The sequence below is a fragment of the Anguilla anguilla genome, chromosome 14 (genome assembly GCF_013347855.1).
Source record: "Anguilla anguilla isolate fAngAng1 chromosome 14, fAngAng1.pri, whole genome shotgun sequence".
Classification (NCBI taxonomy): domain Eukaryota; kingdom Metazoa; phylum Chordata; class Actinopteri; order Anguilliformes; family Anguillidae; genus Anguilla; species Anguilla anguilla.
In genome coordinates, this window is record NC_049214.1 from 22,294,803 (window position 1) to 22,316,916 (window position 22,114).

The 22,114-nt window shown below is 38.9% G+C and overlaps 1 protein-coding gene across 1 annotated transcript in view; it reads left to right on the forward strand.

The window, feature by feature from the left end:
* trabd2a (TraB domain containing 2A) overlaps positions 1–22,114 on the forward strand; it is a 56,338-nt gene that overhangs the window by 23,633 nt on the left and 10,591 nt on the right. Inside the window, exons 3-4 of the mRNA XM_035391860.1 lie at positions 173–319; positions 2,345–2,519. Coding sequence (XP_035247751.1) covers positions 173–319; positions 2,345–2,519 — 322 coding nt within the window. The remainder of the gene's footprint in view (positions 1–172; positions 320–2,344; positions 2,520–22,114) is intronic.

Consider the following 22,114-nt stretch of genomic DNA (forward strand, 5'->3'; position numbering starts at 1 on the left):
AACAACTAGTAAAAAAAACAGTTTTTCATATCATTATTTATATATTTTTTAAAGAAAGTAAGTAAGGATTAATTAAGGCTTTAATTCAATGTTGAAGAAAAGCATGCATCTTCTATGTAATTATGTGTTGTGTGTTAAATTAACCAATGCTCTTTTTTCTACTCCCTGGTAGGTGATTTTTGCCCTTAACCAGACCCTCCTACAGCAGGAGAGCCTGCGTGCGGGCAGCCTACAGGTGCCCTACACCACAGAGGACCTCATCAGGCACTACAACTGTGGAGACCTCAACTCCATCATCTTCAACCATGATACCTCTCAGGTGAGTCAGCTTTACTTCCTTCAACCAGACAGTGCTTCCAACCGGGTTCAGTGGTTAACATGGAAGGACTTAAGCCGCGTTTCCACCGCAGGAACTATACCCCGGAACTAGGAACCTTTTGAGGAACTCAGTGCGTTTCCACCGCAGGAACTAGGGTCTAAATTTAGTTCTGGGGGCTTTGTTTTACCCCCCAAAACGTTCCTGCTCGGAGGGTAGTACTTTCCGAAAGTACAGGAACCTTTTGGGTGGAGCTTGCAGCGCTGAACATTTCTGATTGGTCGAGTACTCGCAGCATTTGAGTTGTATTTATTTTCCGCCATTACCCGCCATGTTTGAAAATATGCAGCGGCAAACCAATTTATTTTCATAATAACTTCAAATCAAACTTGTATGTTATGCGGCGCAGTAGCCTAGTTTTGGTTATAGCCTGCCAACGTCTTGGAATTATAACGTGTGCTCTTCTGTTCTTTTCTTGCTTTAGTATTCGTTTTATAAAATGCTAAGCATTCGTGCTGGGACAGCATATTACGTAGGCTACCAAAACATTCAAACGGATTAATTCGGTTGCTGAATATTTTCTTCCGGATTTTCTTTGTTAGCCCGTTGTAATTGACTCAAAACGTTTGATACAGTTATGTGAGGTATGCGGTAGTTCTGCATAATTAACATTGGTGATACAGTACAAGCAAACTGGAAATCACCTTCCGCACTTTTTATCCGGGTAAAATAACAGGTTAATTCTAGTAATCTTCCCTTTAGCTTTTTCAGACTGCCGTAATTTTACTCAATTTTACTGCCATTTTTCAATTCCACGAAAAGACCAGGAAGACTATGGACTAATTTATGGTGCATGGTTCGCATCTGGAGGGCACACTTCGCTGCTCGGCTAGCAGTAACTTCGAAGGAAAGCAAACGGTGGCTGTACCACTACTAATTTACATTTTCACGCAAGTCCGAGTTTTCGTTCTATTCTTGTCATTTTGCCATTAGCCTATATGGAATTGACGACGAGAAAGTAATCAAACAGCAAATTGTTTACAACGTGTGCATGTTTTCTGCTGTTGTTGCCAGTTATACATATAAATGTGAATGCATTCTGTCGCTTCGGATTTCAAGACATGAAAGCGAATGTTCGCATAAAAACATAATGAATGTGTTTGAGAGGATATATGAAAATCAATAAATACAAAAGTAACCATATATAGTCATTGTTGGTAACTCGTTGTATATCAGTGGAATAAACCCCTCCGGGCTGTCCCGGTTATTAGAAAATAATGTAGGCTACTTCGGTGGTAGAATGGGGTTACAGAAGAAATCATATGACAGATGGACCGACGACAACGTCGCTTTTTCAAACGTCAGTGGGCTAATTTGCCTAATCTTCGCGGTACTTTAGACCCCGGTGGAAACGCAGACAACCATTGGCTGAAGGAACCTTTTAGTTCCTGGTAAAGTAGTTCCTGGGACTGAAAGTTCCGGGTAATTTTGGTGGAAACGCGGCTTTAGACATTCAGCTCACTTGAACTCTAAGCCTGTTGCAGTGACAGAGGCAAAATGGTAGAACTCCCAACATTTTAAGAATGTGGTGTGCATGGTTTGAAGAAGTTTCTTGTGTATTTTATTGTGATACAAATGAAAAATGGTAACAACAGGGTTTCTTGATGGTACTGAATTATTCGGGGGAGCCAGAGAGGCAAAAGAAAGTGGCACTCTGAGTTGTGCAGTGGTTACTGGAAATTTAGAAAGCACAAATAACATAGCTTATTTAAGCACTCTGCCAGTGACTCCCCAAAGGACCACCACAATACTGATAAAACCTACAGAAAAAAACTGAATGGCCCTGATGGAATAAAAAGGTATAAATTTGTCCATATTTAATTTTGTACCTCTGAATGCAGCAGAAGCCCCTCCGTCCCTCATTGTTAAGGGAGTTCCGTGACTCCTGATGGCTATCCAGCTTCTCTCATTATGGGATTTATGGGTTTGATGTTCTTCAGCTGGCCTCTTTGTGTGATCCTTCTCCAGGTTCCCAACTTCAACAATGTCACCCTGCCCCCCAGCGAGCAGATCACTGCCCAGGAGATCGACAGCTACTTCAGGCAGGAGCTGATCTACAAACGCAATGAAAGGATGGGTCGGAGAGTAAAGGCCCTGCTGGAGGAAAACCCAGACAAGAGCTTCTTCTTTGCCTTTGGGGCCGGTGAGTCCATTCACTTCGTAGCACAACCCTTTCAGCGAGTGGCCAGTTCAACTGCGCCCTCCAAAATTACTCTCAATGAAGACAAACAAAAAAGGTTATGGAATACAAACCATAAATTGTCAACTAGGTTCAAGTCTGGAGACTTGGCAGCCAAGTTTGAACATCCAGGCAGAGTGTGCCAGGTTTCTGGCAAAACATTCCAGTACTTTCTGGAGTTCATGATTCTAGTAACCTTAAAAAGAGCCCCGGGGCAATTTTTATACTCCAATGAAACAGGAAGCCATAAGAGGGCACAACTTGATATCAACTTTCCAAAACAGAATGTTAATGCAGATTTAATTTTGTTGGATTTTACTTAAAATAATTATTATATTTCTTTGTGGAAAACATATTTTAACAAAATATGTTTTGATTCACCATTTTGTTTGAGTGTACAGTATAACTCCTTACCTTTATTATTTTATACAGCCTTATTTAGTCATCTTTATAAAGGGTGTTATTTTTGAGGGCATTGTAATTCAACCCTGGATCACTGAATGTCGATCTCCTTAAGTGAGTTGTATCATATCTGAGCACATATATCTGAGTATATATTCTTGAGCAGCAGGCCTGTACCTTGTTTTGGTTCTGAAATATTGAATGTGATGGTTTCATGCATTGTGATCAAAATCGATAGTGAACTAGTGGCGGTTCTGTGGACATTCATAAGCATATACTTTTCTGAAAATATTCAACTGTTAAGGTTGAACATTTATTAAAGGCAGAGATTCACATATCTTATTACTAGCACCATATGTGCAGAAACGCGAGTGCCTTACTCTTCTCTTTCAAATATCACTCCTGGGCTGTCATATCTTCTTATCCATCTCTCTGATGTCGCCTACTTTTTCCACTGTTCAGCAAAATAATAGGACATGCTATCACTTTTGTGTGCATTGAACATTTTAAGATTACCTTTCATAGAGGTACAGTAAATGAGTTGAAATATGATTAAAGCCACGTAGGACAGTTTATTAAAACCCAGCTGTCTGTGAAAAGTGCAAAAAGGGACCATCCATTTTGAGGTACACAGTTGGGAAAAATGTTTAAATCTTGGAAAAACTGGAATCCTGGGACTAAGAAGCACAGAAGTCGTCTTTGACTGGGTTACTGTGAAATCCATAAAGAAACAATTCCAGATTTATGCAGAAAATCCAGGAATCCACATATTGCCACATTGTCTGCTTCAATTTAACTCAAAACTTGAAGCTGAGAATATTAAATATGATCCTTTGGATTTTGGAAAGCCTATGTTCAGTGTCTGTAATAGACCTAAGTCTTAGTTTCCAAATCCCACTTCAGAGAAATTGCTCACTCCACACTCAAACTCTCCCTTGTATATGTAATAATATGTGTTGTAACTGCTAATAAAATACTCTAGTAATCTAAATTGCACTCTCCATAGGTGTGAAACTCAGTACCTCCACTCACAGTGTTTTAACTGAGCTGAAAACATGGAGTCATTTGACAGATGTGTCGACACACAGGTAGATTTCAATGGGCTGTGTCTTTATAAAGTTTACCGACTCAGCCCTTCCTCTTTGCACCTGGCCTTTCGGGGGATAAATCAGTATCAGGGCTTCACATCTGAAGCATCTTCTTATCTGCAGCATCTCTGAGTGCATGCAGCCCAGCCAGTGCCTAGTGTAACTCCCTTTTAATGAAATGTCAGATAAAATAAGTCCACTGTCAGCAAAGTGCGTATGTTTAATTAAGTCCTGGCAATTGGGGTTAAGTCAACAAAAGAAGCAGTGTGAGGTGGTGTAACGATTATGGCGGCGCAGAACGGGAGGCGATGAAGCTCATGCCGAAGAGATTTAATCCTGAGCCGATTCAAAGTGATACAAACGCCGAATCAAACCACGTTTTATGAGATGTTCGCAGTAATATGATGCAAAGTAGAATTTGTAAAGGAGTCTTACAGCAAAGTGCCATATATGGCGTCCCAGAAACTTCAGAAAACGTCAGTTGTTTGATGTTATTAAATTCAAACAAACATGCATTTGCTTGTGTCACAAAATGAATGAACATGCAGCTTGTTCTTCTGCAATGCTGCAGCTTCAAACCCTGATGCTCTATATCAAGAACAGCTGGAAAGGGGAAAATGAGCACGCATCAGTCACATCAAAAATGAGGGGAGGACAATAGGAAGTGGACATTTCAATTCTAAAACATCACCAATGCTGATATCCTATAGACAGTTTCCTGGATGCAATGAACATTTGTCCTGATCAGCAAGAAAAATGATTACAAATAAATGCGTAGTTTGGTGAGTTAATTTTTTATTTGCTAAACTCAGCAAATTGTGTGAATCAAAATTTTGGAACACTCACATTTATATCAGCCACAGTCAATGTAAACCTACAGAAACACGTTAAACAAATTTAACTTCTGTTTTTAGTATTTTCAAAATGATTGGATAGACTTCCAAAATTAAAAAAAAAATGTAATTAAAGCCAAATGAGGCTATTTTGACAAGATTTTGTTAAAGTAAAACTCATCTCTTTGTTTTAATGTAGGTAGAAATTGGAAACAAATGTTTATACTTTGGTTTCTTATTCAAAAAAATTACTTTGGAGCACATTTTTTCCCCAGTTATGTAGATTTTATTGCAGTTTCAAGTCTTAAAATTACCTGCACTTAGCAATGCCTCCTGTCTTTTTAAACTGCACTTTATTTGTGATAAGGCAACAAAATGTGCATTGGGAGGTAATGATGGACATTCTTGTCTAAATCTTTACTTACCGTGCTGTGAAAGTTAGTGTTGTTGTGTGCAAAAAGACAAAAGAATCCCTTTTCACAACCTGTGTTAAGCAGTTAGATGAGCATGCACTTGGCACTAAAGGAAATTGACTCAGTTTTATGTCTACCTTGTCTGAGTGTTCTAGTGTTCAAACCCTTAGGGACAGTGCTCTGACAAAATGGCCGGGTGTTTACCTTACAATTATCGTTAAATTGTAAATCTAATAAGGCCTTGAAACTTTCTGGAAACAGTCAATGAGCGATGCAAAATGAACAACAAATTTTGCTGGCTGTACCATGTTAGAGGCCCAAAGATTTCTGGTATACGAATGCGTGATATATCCAGCCAAACACATTTCTAAGCCCTTAGGTGGGGAAATCATAGCGAGGTCTGTTCATATTTGTGGTTATGTAGCTGTTTGCTTTGCAATAGTATACATTTGACTGAATTCCAAATGGTTAAGAAGCAGACATTGAAATAGCAATCCCTTAACTTCACACAAGCTCATTCATGTGAAAATCCAAGTAATGTGATTAAAAATGACATTGAATTGTATTGCATGCATTCACTCTTGTTAAAAATCCATATGGTTTGCCACTTCCATTCATTTTGTGGGCTTGATTTTTAAAAGTTCCCACTTATTTGTACTGCTCCAGAATTGTTATTTTTTCTATACTGTATTAATTTGATCCATACAAAAATTATTATCTGGAATTTTCTTATCGGATACCTATATTCCCGTCCAGACTATCTTGTTTGGAAGCCAACAATGTCCTTTTTAGTGCTGAATTCTTACTTTTGTAGGTATAAGAGGAAACTGGGTAATAGGCCTATTTCTTACCCAGCCTGTCTGCTTTGAGTTTTTCGTACAGAAGCAGTTCATTTCAGACCAGGTGTTGAATGTGAAAAATCAGTTTTAAGACTTCAGAAGCTTCTCCTAACACAAAAATCATCTATTCCAGTTTGCACAGAAAGACACACAAGCGAATGTGAATGCTTAGAAGTAAGATCTCTGGCCTGATAGTCCACTGCTTTTGACCTTTTTTCCAAAGGGATTTTTGACAGTTAATTTTTTTTTTTTTTACTGAAGGCCTTTTAAAATCCATTTTCATATTCTTTTGTAGCTTTTTTTTTTTTTACCACTGTTGCCACATCTCTTTTGAGCAAGTTTAAACAGATTAAGACAGCCCCCATTTCTCTGAAGACTCAAAGTGGTAAGGCGTTAGCAGAGGTCTTCACAGTCTACTGAGCTTGGTGACTACAGGAAGTCCCTGAGTGAAAACAGAGACAGACTAATAGGTCTGCAGAACTCCCTGCTCAGGTTGTTCTAACAAGGAGCACATTTCATGACGCGTCCTTGCAGGTTTTTTAACAAGGGCTTGGTCCACCAAGGTGAGTGAAACCGATCTGCCCACTCACCCAGAAGCAACGCGCCATGATTCCGGCGAGGTTAGCCCCGTGCCGTGAGGCCCCAGCGCCGGGCTGCCACGGAAGGGTAACATGTCGTAATTATCCCCCCGAGAGGCAAGGAGCGAGAGACAGTGTGGGCCCACAATGGACGCCTTTATAGCGGGATCCTTCCAGACTCTGTAACTTCAGTCGTGAGGGCATGCTCATCAACCCTTGTCTCCTGTCTTCATAGTCTCCAAAGCAGAAATTAAGGAGAAGGCACTGAACCCTGTCCACATTCACACAAAAAAACCCTCATTTTCTTTTCGCTAACTACTCCAGACTGAGTGAAAGCTAATCCCCCCCTTGTCGCTGCCGTACCCACTGATTTCAAAATCTCTTCCTGATACTTTGCTATTTAACAAGGGCTTCTGGGGCAACGGTTTTCAGTGAACCATACACCATTGATGGGAGTCATAAATCATGCAAAATGTTGCGTACGAAATATTCTTTGGTTACCATAAATCTTTCATAATAGTCTTACGGTAACTATGATAACAGAAATGAGTTCTTCCAGGGTTTAATTAGTCACTTATGAAGAATCCTTTTTTCCTCAGTTGCATTTGTAAAAATTAAAAATTCACAAACCTTTCTTTTGCTAAACTGTTTACATTTTATCTTAATTAAATGAAACTTCATGCTCATTCTGCAAGTTCTGGATTTGTTTTTGTCTGAAGAGATCTGGAACCATGTTCGCAAAGAAGATCCCCTCCCATCTAGAATAAAGGCGCACAGAAAGTGCTGCAGTTCATGGCAGACTGTTATGTGGGAGCTGGATTTGTGGTGTGAACAGAAGTGGTGCAAGATCCACAGTTTGTTATCCACTGTATCTTGCCTCTTAGAACCGCCTTCCACTTGGAACTGCACCGTATGTTCCAATGACTGCGGGATGCAGCCAAAACCTTAACTATAACTCTTTCAGCCGTTCCCCCTCTCTGTTCTTTGCAAACACACGCAAACTTGCTCGGGCTCACACGTATGCTTCAGCAATCCGAAGAATGTACTCTCGGCGGACTTGGTGTGGAACAGTGATTAAAGTTGAAGGCGAGCCAGTATGGTTGGATCTGGAGTCCCCGGGCAGCCACAGCGTTATGGAGTGGCTTTATTCCGAGTGCGTTACCAGCTTCTGGCTCCATAATGGCTGGCAGATGGAAAAGCAATGAGGTTGAAAGATAGATCTGTGTTGTCACTGGAACAAAAATGATTGGGAACTAGTGTAGCCGTTAAGAATCCGTTTGTTTGACTGGGACAGGGAGAACAATTAATTCTGCAGGCCTTTCGGTGCCAGGCACATGGCCCTCTGGGGCATGAACACCATCGCGAAGCAGTGGCCCCAAAGCTTACTGTGTTTCTCTCCATCACTCATCCTCTGGGATACATCAGACAGCGTAGTGATGTAATTAAATGCACTGGCACATAGACAATATATAGGTTTTATACATTGGCTTGCATTGTGTCCATATCTATTTTAGTTTGAACTTTCCTGGCTTTCATTCTGGCAGTGTGTACAGTAAAACAGCTATTAACATTTTACTGTCAGTTTTGCAAAGCATTGTCCAGCTGTATATACTCAACATAAAGGCACCAGAAGCACTTAGGCTGCATTGCTGACTAAAGTGCTAGATCTACAAGTATGTAAAATGTCACAGTTGATATCAGGGCATGTTTGATGACAATTTTCACATACACGGCACACCAGTTCTTTAAAATGCCATAGCTTAGTTGAACTTTCTCATCAGTCACCAACTGCCAACTCACACTGTTCTCTCCTGCTTCATCTTGCCATTTCTTTTGCTCAGTGTTGGTTTTGACACAAAAAAAAAGTTTTGCATAGCACCAAGAGGAATTGACCAGCTGAGCATTCAGCTGCCCAGTAATCAGCTGTGCAGCTCTGGAATTGGAAAACTGGTAGGCCAACAGCTTGCCTGGCTATTTCCCTGTTTGTGGAATTAGCACCTCCTCCTGACAGAGAAGATAAAGAATACTACATTTAGCTCCACACATTCTTATGGAGAGGCAGAGTTGGCACACTTTCTTTAGATGAGTGTAAAATTTGATCTGTCAACTATTGGTTGCTTTAGCTTCTTTTTGCTGCAGGTTAAAACATAATTTAATCCCTGGCTATGCCTATAATGCCCCCCAGACAGAAGTCTTTGAGACCTCAGGCAATACATTGATATCTGAGAAAACTGCAATCTGCTCAGGAATAAAATTTCATGAATACCTTAGCAGTCAGTAACAAAGTTTTAAACAGCTAGAGTCTGCCATAAGAATACTGTCTGCCATCGGGATATTAAAATCGCTTAGGGTCTGAAGCTCTGCATTCATTTGCACTAAATTGCAGTGTTTTTTCCACAAGCCTCTTTAAAACATTTATTGAACAACTCATTAAATTTCAGTGGAACAGCAGGCCAAATATGGTTCTCCACTCTTTGTATTTGCTAAATCATAGTATTTATTTAATAACAGGGTAACTATTATTATAATTATATAATTCCATTCAACCACTGTAACTTGTATTAAGACTTGAGATTTAACTTGACTCAAGACTGCCAAGCAGATTGAGACATATAAATATGTATTATGAGTGGCACTTATTAGTTACTACTAGTTATTTTCTAGGACATTTAATTATGTCTCTATAATATTAATAATTTCAAGTGAATCAAGCATAAATATACTTCAACTTCATCTTTCTCTTCTTGCAGTTAAGAATTCCAGGACCTTCCCTGGGCAGTTAAATGACACAATCAACATGAATGCTGTGGAAAATCTTTCCCTCACAACTGATTTCGTACACCAACAGTGTTTTTAGACAAGGTTTTTAGCAATGCATCCTGGTATTATTCTTAACTATAATGTTTTTAACGATAAATTGTTGATACTGGTGAAATAGTGAAACTGTGTTTGTGTATTAAATATCCTTTCAAAACAGAACGCTTTACCCCTTCAGTTTCTCGCAGAAAGTGTTTTCAGGTCCGTGCTGGGATCCAAAAGTAATTTCTGAGGAATGTATGGAAGTGCTTATTACTTTTCTCCGAATCACAGTTTATAATTCAGTAGCGGGAGAAAAAAAAAAACAACTTAATTTCAGACAGCTAACAGTCCAACTTCATAATGTCATGTTGATACACTCCTTTAAATGAAAAAATAACAAAGCAATCATGCGTTATTGAGGGTGGAGCCCTTGATTTGTACAGAATTGAAGCCATGTCTGTTACTGTGACGGGTGGTCATATATTTCTGCTGCAAGTCTCATGTTAGCCAGCAAAGTAATTGCAATTGTGGCTGTCAGACCCGTTGTTTACTTAAAACATTTTACTCGCATAACAGTTTTCACAGACCATTACATTTTTTGTATTTCAGCTTGTAAGAATTGCTGAGTGCTTGAGGGAACTGTGGCTGGTGTGAAAATGGAATATATTCTTGTGTATCGAGAGCACAGGACTTTTTATGTGTGGGCATGGGTGTGCAACGGTGATCTGTTCAAACCATCACATGACTCACTGTATTGTAGGCCATTTACACTGGTCCAAGGGACCAGTTAAAGCTTTGGCTCTCTTACTTAAATTAAATTTTATATTTCTTTAAGTATCACAAAACTCACAAATTTTTACTGTCAGTTGGTTAAGAAAAAATAAAAAAAGACATGGATTGACAAAAATAGCGGGAGCCATGTTTTCAAAGAGCCATTGAACTCATGAAAATATTATTTTACTGCAATTTTGTGAACGCTTGTCACATAAATTGAATACAGGTGTCAAAACAGAGAAAAAAAATTAAATGCATACAAAAATGGCACTGAAATGATTGTGGGGGCTCTGCACTCACCCCAGATAGGATTTAAATGGCAGTGCTCACTGAAAGCTACTCCAGCTCGTCTCAGCTCTCCCCAGCTTGTGTCTAATAAGGTTAGGTGTAGTCTGTCTCCTGGATTTATCACCTTGTAAACAACTGTGAAGCTGTTTACAAAACCAGATTTTGAAAGCATTTCCACAACAACCGTCAGATAAGGCCAACCAGTAAAACAATGGGTGTGAGGTACCAATGCATGCTTAACAAGGGCTGCATCACTTAGAAAAGTACCTTTATGTGCAGTTTTAAGAGAAATGTACTCGTGTATATGTGCGAAGTAGCTGTATTTTATTTTTATGTAGTTTAACTACTGTATATTAAAAGTGACCTTCGTCTTTTGATTTTTAAGATAACGTTAAAATGTTTCAATTTTGTTAAATTACATTGTTCTTTGAAAGTCACATTTAAAAAAAAAAACGAAATGCTTTACTGCTGGAGTAATACTGTACCTCTCTGTAAAAGGCACCTTGAGCTCTCCTCTGAGAAAAACGGTTATCTTAAAGTTACAGCTATAATTTCATGCAAATATCTAATTGAAAGATATTTAAAATGAGCTTAAAATGAAATTAACAATGCTGGGTGCATCCAACCAAGCCTATAATGCTATTAATGAAATGAAGGATATTGATTAGGAACAACAGATTTTTTTTGCCATTATTGGAAATTAAGTATTTCTCATGTGTTATTGGAAACTAATTTTCTCTTATTTCTCACGTCTCTGTTTCCACTGGGTAGTTTTTCTCATCGGTTTTCACAGATTAATTTGAATTATATAGTATACAAAATTCCTGGATGAATGTCATCAGAAAATTAAATAAATAAAAATAAAAAACATGAACTCTAGAATTGATATTCAGACAGGAGTTTTGTGAGCTCATATGCCTACTCAACTTTGTTTTATACTGAAACTGCATTGTTTATGGGGTTCCTGGGAAGCGTTTGGATGGGTCCTTCCAGAATGGGTCAGGGATGAAAGAGGGAATAAATCTGGGTAAACCTCTCTGAAAAGGAGCGGACCCAGGGCCCCTGTTTTCAGATATTGTAACCCCACACCCTCAGATACTCCGCATGAGTCCAGATAAAAGATGTCCTTCGATCTGTATAAACGTGAGGATTACAGACTCCCACTGGTGCCTTGAAGAAGTTAGCTTTTGAATAGCAGTACAGGCCCCATGCGGGGAGAGACTGTGGACTAACTCACGTCTTATCAACGCACTCAGTGAAAGGCAATAACCCTCTGAGGAGCCAGTCTGAGTTCATTTACCCATCTTGGAGAAATTAAGGAATTCCTGAAGGAGGTGATTTGGAGAACATGTATTAGAATTCTTGTGGGGCAACAGTATGATTTTTAAAAAATTAACGTAACATTTTACCAGGGTGTTCAACAACAGAAAAGTTTTTTTTTTTTTTAAATAGAGAGAACATGAAAAGTATTTGAAAAGTTTCAGACTTCATCAAGAGAGTTCAGGCTGTAGTATGAATGTAGTAGGAATATGGTCACACTGTCACCTAGCAAACATGTAGTGCATGGAAAAGGAATTAAAGCGTGTTACATTATTCAGTTAAAAAAAGCAGGCTAATTCAAACTCCAAATGTCAAAATGTGCTCGTTGCATATTGGTATATTACATGGAACAGTTTGTATTAACTGAACTTTGTGACTAAGTCATAAAGAGTTAGCTATCCATTTAATATTTGAAGAAATACATGGACAATATACTAGTAGGACTACTACTACTACTACCACTACTACTAACAATAATAATCATAATAATACTAAAAGAACATTTATTGGTTAAAATTTAAAAAGGTGTAAGAAGTACACATATCATATGTTTATATTTCAATAAGAAGGTAAATTTTCCTCTTGAACAAAGCCACTTACTGCTGCCTATCCCATGCAGCAGGTAATTTCATTACTTTTGCCTGAGTTGATTTCAGAACATTTCCTGTCTATGGCTGTTTCCTCCCAACAAGGAAATGACATTATATACAGTATAATTTCAAAACGGAGTTTGTCCGTAAGCTAACATTGCCATACCACGTGATTTAAAGAATACTACTTTGTGCTTAGGAGGTAACAGCATTCACTCAGGATTTTGTCCAAGGAGCATTTCATTTAATCTAGAAGACAGTGTCATAAATGTTGTGTGGGACTGTTTTGTGGTTCTGGTGAGGTCTGGTTTTTTATTTACATTTTTAGGCTACCATTTAAGCAGGAAATCTGGGACTAATATTTTGTCCTACTCTTGGAATGTTGAAGGCAACACCCGCCAAAATGGTGGGTAGCTTATCTAACAGCTGCCAAAATGGACTTTTACCAACATTTGGCAGACAGGAGAGTATTTATTGCAAGCCCTGAGATTGTCTTCATGTCCTGCAGTTAACTGAATTTTTACCCTTTTTTCCTTTGCTCCTCTATCTGGAAAACCCAATAATAGCCATAACCACTACATCATCCAACAGTTTAGGAAGACACACATTAGCACACTCATCTTCCAAAACACATATTCATTTTTCATTTTTGAGGTTATATTTGGCACATAGATTTTAACTGGATTCACTGATGGATTGATACATTTGCCCCAGCCCTAGTGCTCTGGTGTCAGTTATAATTTCATTTGATATTTAACTCAACACTCTTTCCCGTACTTTTGAGAAAGTGGTAAATGATTTTTAGGTGTAACCAGACCCCACCTATCTATCATAAACAGTGCTTTACATAGGTTCACCCAACCCTGATGAAATAAGGTCTTTTGACGAGGCAATATAGATCACATGTGATGAGAATTCTTGTTAAATTCCAAGTGTTAATAAAATACTTTGTGTTACTGGTATTATCTTAGGCATTATTACACAAATAAACATTGTCTTTCAAAATGACTGTGAATGCATATCTATAAGATTCTGTAGAAGCAACAAATTGAAAATTCATCGTGTTCAGACTGTATTTCAAGCAATCCTTTTTTTCTTGGAGAAGCCAGTTAGTTAGTACTGAGAGACAGACTTTCATTTGAAAGCTTGCCTGTGTAAAGTCTGTGCAGTCTTTGTGAGGGTTTTTATTTTAAACCTGATCCTTCACGGTAGAGTATTTTCAGACCTGCTCCATATCAAAGCTTGGCATCTCAAGGCTTAAAATTCCTCTATTGTTTGATATCCGTTTTTTTCTACCCATTCCATTATCCCACTGAATTGAAATCAAGGCTTTTAATCAGACTGTATGTCTCTATAGTGATGGTAAGAGATTGTCGAGATAGATGTGATCATATAACCCATAATAACCAGTAGCTTACATACCACACTGCAACCTTTTATGATGGCTGGCAGAGCAGCAATGGGAGCTGTTCAGGAGATTTGAATGTTTTTGCCTTTTGAATTTTAGAATAGGACCCCCTTTGCATGAATGAACCCTTTTCTCTTGTACGTGTCATTTTGAAGTCCCAAATATAGGCTACAGCTTTCTCTTTCGTAACAGCTCAACCATATCATAGGGCTCCAGTACTCATCGTCAATGGGCCGATGAAGTATCAGAATGTGTGGCCTCGTAAAAGAGCTGATGTGTTTGAAAGCCTCAGCATGCACCCACCATGCCTTTAGCATGTTTGTGCTGGACAATACTTTATTAAATATCGCTCTTTCTATATTTTATCGGTTCACTAGGTGTTATTATAGTTATTTTAGCCTGGCAAGACTGCAAGAATCACAAATTAAACACTAAAGTTAAATACAAATATAAAATTGGTTAAAAGGTCCCTAGCTACAGTCTGTCAGATGTTTAAATAATATCATGTTTAAAAATATATATTTAGTATATATAAAATATGTAACATATTAAACACTACAACATGGTGTGCCTATTATTTCAACTGTGGATATTTTTATTCCAGTATCAATGTCCAGAATTTATAAAGTCAGATGTTCATCTGAACTGTTCAAATTTTCTAATTCTGTTCAACAGAAATTTTTTTTATTAAATAAAGGCATATTTTATGTGTTTTCTGGCAACATAACGACTTTAGTTTTCTATCGAGTTTCTACAAAAAAGCTTCACAATTCTCATTAGGTCTTCTGACTTTTATTATTGTTCTTGCCTAAAATCTAATACGGTAGTGATTTTGATATTGAATGTAGTTATGGACTGACCAGTCAACCAAACTGGTATGAACCTGAAGGAGCATATGCAATTATACCTTTAACCAAACCAAGTTCCATATTTAAAACTTGAGTAATTTATACTATATGATGAGCTCAATCAATATATTAGGGATTTTTGTCCTTACAGTCTTGACGTCTCTTTCAAAGTTCTGTACAATTTCAGAGTCACCATTCCAAAATCATTCACATATTGCAGGTTCTACTGTATTTATTTGAAAACCAGCCTCCCTCACAATTCTCAATACTTATAGCTGGACTGATTTACAAACTGCCATTCTTAAATATAAAGAAAAAACAAAACATTACGCATGTTTTTTCAGATCTGTTATAGTTTTGTCCCCTGGCGCTCTGTCTCTAGAACATCTGGAAAGTGAAGTTACAGTTGATTTCCGTGAAAAATCCTGCAGTCTAATTGGTTCTAGCAAGTATTATTCAACATTATGTTATAGGTTATTGGCGGAGTTGCCTTGAATTGCCATGTCACAATGGAGCCCCACCCACACAAGATCTGTTCATTGGACACAACTGACCAATGGTTTCTTAGCAAAGCACATCCCAAAAATTTGGAGCGGACAGGTCAAGTGTAACGTTAGTGTAAGGTCATGCACCTAACAAGTGAGGCTAGGAGTGGGAAATAGTGCTGTTATATTCCTACTGACAATCACGACAAAAAAGCAACTCTATAGTTGTAAAATAATATGCTCAATTTATGATATGATACTCCGTGTTTTAGTGGTGGGCGGACCGATTCTTGTCACAGTATCGGTTCCTTCGAGTTGATACATGTAAATGTATCGAACCTCTCTCTTTTTCCTTTTTCTAAAAAATGGCGTCAGTTTCTCTGTGACTCTCCGTTATAGTACATGCACGTTCGACAACTAGTGCACCACGCCCCACCAAACTTCTCTTCAATGCATTACCATTCATCATGTATAAGTTTACATTGATAAAGATAAAATATTCATTTGAATGCATTGATTCTGCATTCTACTTGTATGTAGGTAGGCTATATAAGCTCGATGTTACAGAAATGTGACAGACCAACAATTTGTCGGTCTTTTTGAGGGGCAAGTAGCAGACGTCCTAGTTCGAGAGAATGGTTCATTCGATCTCGCTCATTCATTGGTTGTTCTGCTTGCCATGGTTTGAGTGCTGCACCTACCGTAGCAGGCAGCAGTTTTGAGTGGAAAAATGCAGGGAGAGTCCAATTCATGAGCACTCATTCATGAGGACGTTCGACAGGCTGACCGGTACATACCGGACACTAAAAAGAGTCGTTCAAAAATATTTGTTTGTTCATTTTCGCCCATCACTACCGTGTTTGACTCTGATGTAGTTTTCCAGCCCTAGCTTGATATTTTCATTTTACAACTTTTTTGTGAAGCTGCCTAATTCAAAATTACATTCAAACAGCTTGTTGACTTCTGAAATATCCCATTACTTAAGGAATCAAAACTTTGATCAAAACAAAGATTTGAAACAATATTAAATGGTATTAACAACAAGTGCTTATTATAATTCCATAAAAACATTTTAAGGTTTTATTTGGCTCCAAGTTGTTTTGCTACAGGACTGTATGTACACAGATCATAAGTCAGAGAAATAACATATCTTTGCCAATCATTGTGGTTCTTAATAGCAGTATCTGTGTGCTTTAGTAGAACAAATGTTAAGTTTATACTTCCAGGCCCTTTTATATGGTTCTGGGATTGGTTGCATTAGCTATGTGTAATTCTTTCATAATCTATCTTAATCACATAGGTAAACTCCAGGTGTCAACTTCATTTGATTCAAAGTTCATCTTGACTTTCTTACATCAATCTGTTTTTCAAAAATGAAAATGAAATAAAATACTAGATTAAACCAGATGGTGTATGTATGTGTGTGTGTGTGTGTGTGTTTGTGCATGCGTGCGTGTGTGTGTCTGTGTGTGTGTGTTCTGCCTTTTAGTGTGGAAGGGGAGACGGGTGTACGGATGTGCATGAAACATACGGCCCATCTGAGATTAATATGCCGTGCTTGCGTGGCTTCACACAGGGTGCCGAAGCTCTCCAGGTGCTCTACAGATTTAAGGGTTGTTTGCATTTATTACATGAATTGTTTTGGTTGTGCTGTTCATCCATGTTTGAGTCAGAACTATACCCGGTCTCCTACAACCCTTTGTGGGTCCAGGCCAGTCCTGCAAACCCCTGATAAGCTTTGGAAAACTTTGAAAAGACGGCAGTTCAGTCTTTTCAGTGTCTTTTCCGTTTGTTTCTCATGAAAAACCTTAAAAGTCTGCCAGGACAATACTTTGTTGACAGAGCCATGAGCAGCAACCTTCATGCTCAGGTGAGTTTGAAGGCTAGAAAATGCAGCTGAAAGGAGCGAATAAGTAGGAAGCGATTCCAGGCAGTTTTTCACAGGACAGATGAGCAGGTCATAGTTTTGTGTCTGGCATCGGGCTGTTTTGCAGCTACAGTGTCCCGTTAGCTAAGGCCCTGCTTCAGTGAGCCCTCCCTCTGGCCTTCACCTCCCATTCTCGGGGTCATCCACAGTTCAAGGCAGGAAATCAGCCAATCCCAGGGAAGGCAGGCCAGTGAGTATCAAAGGTGAAGCCATGCAACACAAATATATCAAGTCGTGTCAGAGAGGTCTTTTTCATGTGCTGTCGCTGTCCTCAAAGGCTGTTAGCAAAACTATTTACATGCCATTAATTTACTGTAATCATTAAAAATGACTACATTTTTGTTTGTCCAGCAAAATTTCAAAATATCTGACCCTGGTTATCACTGTGCCGTCCAAAGTATATCATTGCTTTTAGTTTATGGCAAAAAGGGGAAAATAAGTAGGGATAAATGTGACAGAAAATCATATGGTATAATAGTAACAATGCATGTAAGGGGAAACGTAAAGCATAGAATAGGGATATTGGATATATTGTATTGAACAATTAATTTGCCAGGTGTGGCTAAACCTTGCTTGGTTACTAGCTACACATGCTTACAATGTGTGCATTGCAACATTTCTCCAATTTATCCAATGATTTGTTTGCGTTCCCACAAAGAGTCATAAATGTTACATCTGGATGTTGTACCAATGGTTTTGTAATTGCTGAAAAACCCAAACCATGCATAGTATAGACAAACAATACCATGTTTATGTTAAAGGGCCATTTGTGACCAATAAGCATCATTTCTTATGGTGCTACTTAACAACCATCTAACTTTTCACACAAAAATGCACAGTTTCTGAACTGGAACGGCCTCACCTGGTTTAATGGCGCCAAAAAGGCAAGTGTCAACAGCACAGGGAAGAAAACTGACATAACTTCTTTGTATAACCTCTCTAAGGGTTAACACGCATAAGGAGAAAACCAGAAGCCCAAACACAGAGCCTTGTGGTACTCCAAATATTACTCTGGGGAGCACTCCTTTACAGATCACTGCATTTAAAATAAATTGAAATCCGTCCAATAAAAGCATGACTGAAAACCAAGAAAGTTCATCCCTGCTAAATGAGTTTACTCCCCTTAATTTTGGAACACCCAATTGTAATTCCAGGCAGGTCCCATCACTGCAACATCTTCCCTCAGAAGTGCGCATATTAAAGTGTCTCTTTCATAACGCACGCAGTCAGACACTCCTTCTTGTTGCTGTGTAGCTGAGCTGTGCAGACGCTTACTTTGTAACTGAAACAACTGCAGGAAGGTGATCACAGGTGCCTGATTAACCATTCAAGCTGCTACTGAGAGACCAGACAGGGAATACCCTGCTGACCGAAATGCTACCTCCCTGGGCGATGTTAGTTGTATGCTGCCCTGTGAGGCACAGTCTAATTTTTGAGCACGGGCTGCTTACTGTGTTAAGAACAAGTGCCTCAGTTCGATGTGCTACTTAACAGTCCCAAATATTTTCAGAAATAAAAGCATGAAATATGGTAGAAATATTGATGTCAGGGACTCTTCTGAATACTGTCTTTAACATGGTCACTTTTTTGCCAAAGGAACTCATGAATCATTACTTTAATCTGAAGGAAGTAGAGATGAGGATGGATCAGGTTGTTGTTCTGTGTGATAGGCTACTGTAATAGAGAAATTTGGGACTGCTTTTGCCTTAATTAGAAAAATGGTTCCACTGCGCAGATAACAGCACTTGTCATTTTCAGGAGTGTTGTCCGTGGCAGAAAAAAATACCCACAATTTTTTTGCCTCTCCATTTGTAGCCCAGTACACAGGCAATCTTTGCTGTTGGCCTCTTGGACGGCAAAAAAGTCAAAGCCAATTTTTTGCAAAAGGCACCGTGGAACACTCAAGACTTACCTCTAACATTACTCTATGGTCTATGTGGGTGGTATGCCTGTGAATAGGAAATATTTCTTAAACCATGTGTCCTATTCAACTAAGTTCTAATTATTGTTCACTGTGTCCTGGTCCACAAAACACAAACAGTCATTTTCAAAGTACTGTTTATTATTTTTCCCTCAAGCTGTGTTTTAAACATGCAGGTCCCAAAACAGCTTTGTAAATGACCGAACACAGCAGTGATTTAATAAATAAATGGGTCTGGGTAAAATCAAACTTTTGATATTCTTTCATGAACTATTGAGCACATGTGATTTTAATTCCAAACAAAAATATTGTCATTCAGAAAATTAATTAGCATTAAATAACAAGTAAAAATACTACAAATACAGTGTTGTTATACATTGAATAATGCCAAATAAATTATTTTATACCTGTAAATATATAATACCCATAAAAAAGTAAAAAATAACTATTTATTTTCATAGAAGGGTCCAACAGTAAATATTTGAAGTTACCCAGATTCTTATTTAAAAATATAGGGTGGTCTTTTTTTTCCCCAGAGCTGTGTGTGTGTGTATATATATATACACACACTATATATATATAATATATAATTTTCTAAACCACTCCAGTGTTTAGTCATTTGTCCCTTTTCATGCCACTTTCTAATTAGAGAAGGGTTGTTACTGTCACCTGCTTAGTGTAATGCCTTCACTAAGAAAGTACAGTCCCACTATGTCAGGCAGGATAATGGTTTACTTTCTCAGAAATGTCTATCTTAGGTTAGTTCGGCATGTATTTGTCCTGTGTAGATGAATACCCAGTTTTTTTTTTTTTTGTTGTTGTCTTTTTACAAATCCATTCTTTCATTTCATTCTGGACAAGGACAAAGTTCAAATGACAGCCAACAGATCAAGAAACAGCAGCCCCCCAGCATTTGAGACGTGTCACAGTTTATACAGTACCCAGGGGTACGGAGACTCACTGGGACCTGCATTTCGGTGGAATGTGCAGAAATCCCTTGCCATCAATCTGCATACAGTGACACACATCACAGCTTTACCCCGGTCAAGTTTTATTTTTGGACCGCAGGAATCGGCTGCATGGCCCCAGACTTTATGGATCTACCTTGAAAGTGAACCCTATCGCTTACAGATAAGGAGGCTAACGTAAATAACCCCAGCTGTGCACAGCGTTGCTAGGAGGGAATAAGTACTCTTGGTCACCTTTAGCCCATTTTTGCCCACCCCCAAACCCCCCCCCCAACACTCCAGCAGCCCTGGAGCACATACATACAGACAGAAAGGAGGGAGGGGGTGCGGACATCCCGGCTAAGGCGGGGGGTGTTTCCACAGTTGTCATGGTCTCAGCGCTGGGGGCGCTTGTTGACATTTTGACCCTGCATTATCCCCAGGACGCCGAGACACAAGGCACATTGCCCTCGGAGGGCCGCGTTGAGAGAGATGGCGGTGCCACGGGTAAAAGCTCGGGGTATTATAGCAAACGCATTATTGCTGCGCAATTGAGTGTGTCTCTGGCTGGGAGCGGGACCATGTTTGCTCATCATATTGGCAGGCCTTTAAAGAACTCAACAATAGGTGAAGGATCTGCAAATCTGATTGCGTGGCTCGTTGTGCACGAAAAAGCCTCAGTACTCTGACCCCCACCCTCACCCCCCCCCCCCCCCCCCCCCACCCCCCAGTCTCATTAAGTTTAGCTCCACTGGCCCTTAAAAATTATGGGCTGTCAGGAATTAAGCCCATGCAACAGATGTATATTACACACACAGCTGGATGAACTGGGCCCCCTTAGAATATGGAAATAAAATTTATTTATATGGGTCCAAAATTGTTATTTAAACTGCTCGGGGCATTATCCAGCTTTGGGTAATACCCCAAACGAGCAAAAAACATACCCACAACTACTTCTTTTTCCCCCAACCCGAAATGAATTTGTACTGTAGTTACCACAGAGTATTTTTACAAGCCTTGGCACTCAATTAAAATATTGCAATGACCCATAGTGCTCAAAATCACTGGACCAGGTAAATGGAGCTCTGTCATTAGCCCAAAAGTGAAAGTAAAGTCTGCAGGCTTGCTGCAAATGGGATAAGGCCAAGTTGTCTTCTGTGTATTTAGGGAGTACCTTACAGTGATTCTCAAGTATAGGAAATCCACTTCTGGCGTGGGCATATTTACCACCTCCCCAAACAGTACCAATGGTGCAGGGTGAGCTTCCCCAGAACAGCGTATTAACTCCATATTAACTCCAACCAAATATGTGTGCACATGTCTGTCAAACTAGCCAATATTACTAGGTCCCAAGCACAGCAAATCTCTCATCTTCATGTCGAACATAGTCTCAGTGATAGTGAGGACTGAAACTCTATTCAGTCCCACTCGTGGTGAACAAGTGCCATGTTCACGTTTCCCCTCCCTTTTCTCAGACTAAACAGTGATAATCAGTTGGTATTGTGCCAGAAATCCAGAATGTGTCAGCTCACATCTCAGTTTTCATAGAAATCAAAATAGTTTGTAATTTGTGCTGTCAGTATAGCAATAGTTTATTATTTCTGTTCTTAGGTATTCAGTGTTATGATACTAAATGTGCACGGAGGTAAACTGTAGCTAATTTTAACATAAATTAAACTGAACCTACACACAATTCATTAATGTTAAGTATCTTGATAACACATATCAAGAAAGTTTTCTCAGAAACACTGCACTAACTGGCATTTCTCTGTTTCATTAGCCCACACGTTATCCCATTTACACATTTATAATACTGTTTGCATGTTTACTGAATTAGTTGGGTGTAATTAAGGTTGTTTAATTCCATACCTCTCTCAACTTTACGGCAAACAAATATATGAAGAGTATGTGGTTTTTTTTATTATGTAGCATTAGGAAGTTTTTAATGAAAAACTTGGTCATAGACTTTAAACTCATTAGCTTTGTGCTTTATAGGTAAGAGCCATTAGAATGCTGTATATGCTGCATTGACTTTGGCACATCATCAGCTGTGCTTTTAAGAAGATCTGTACAGATCTGTACAGCCATTCATTGAGCTT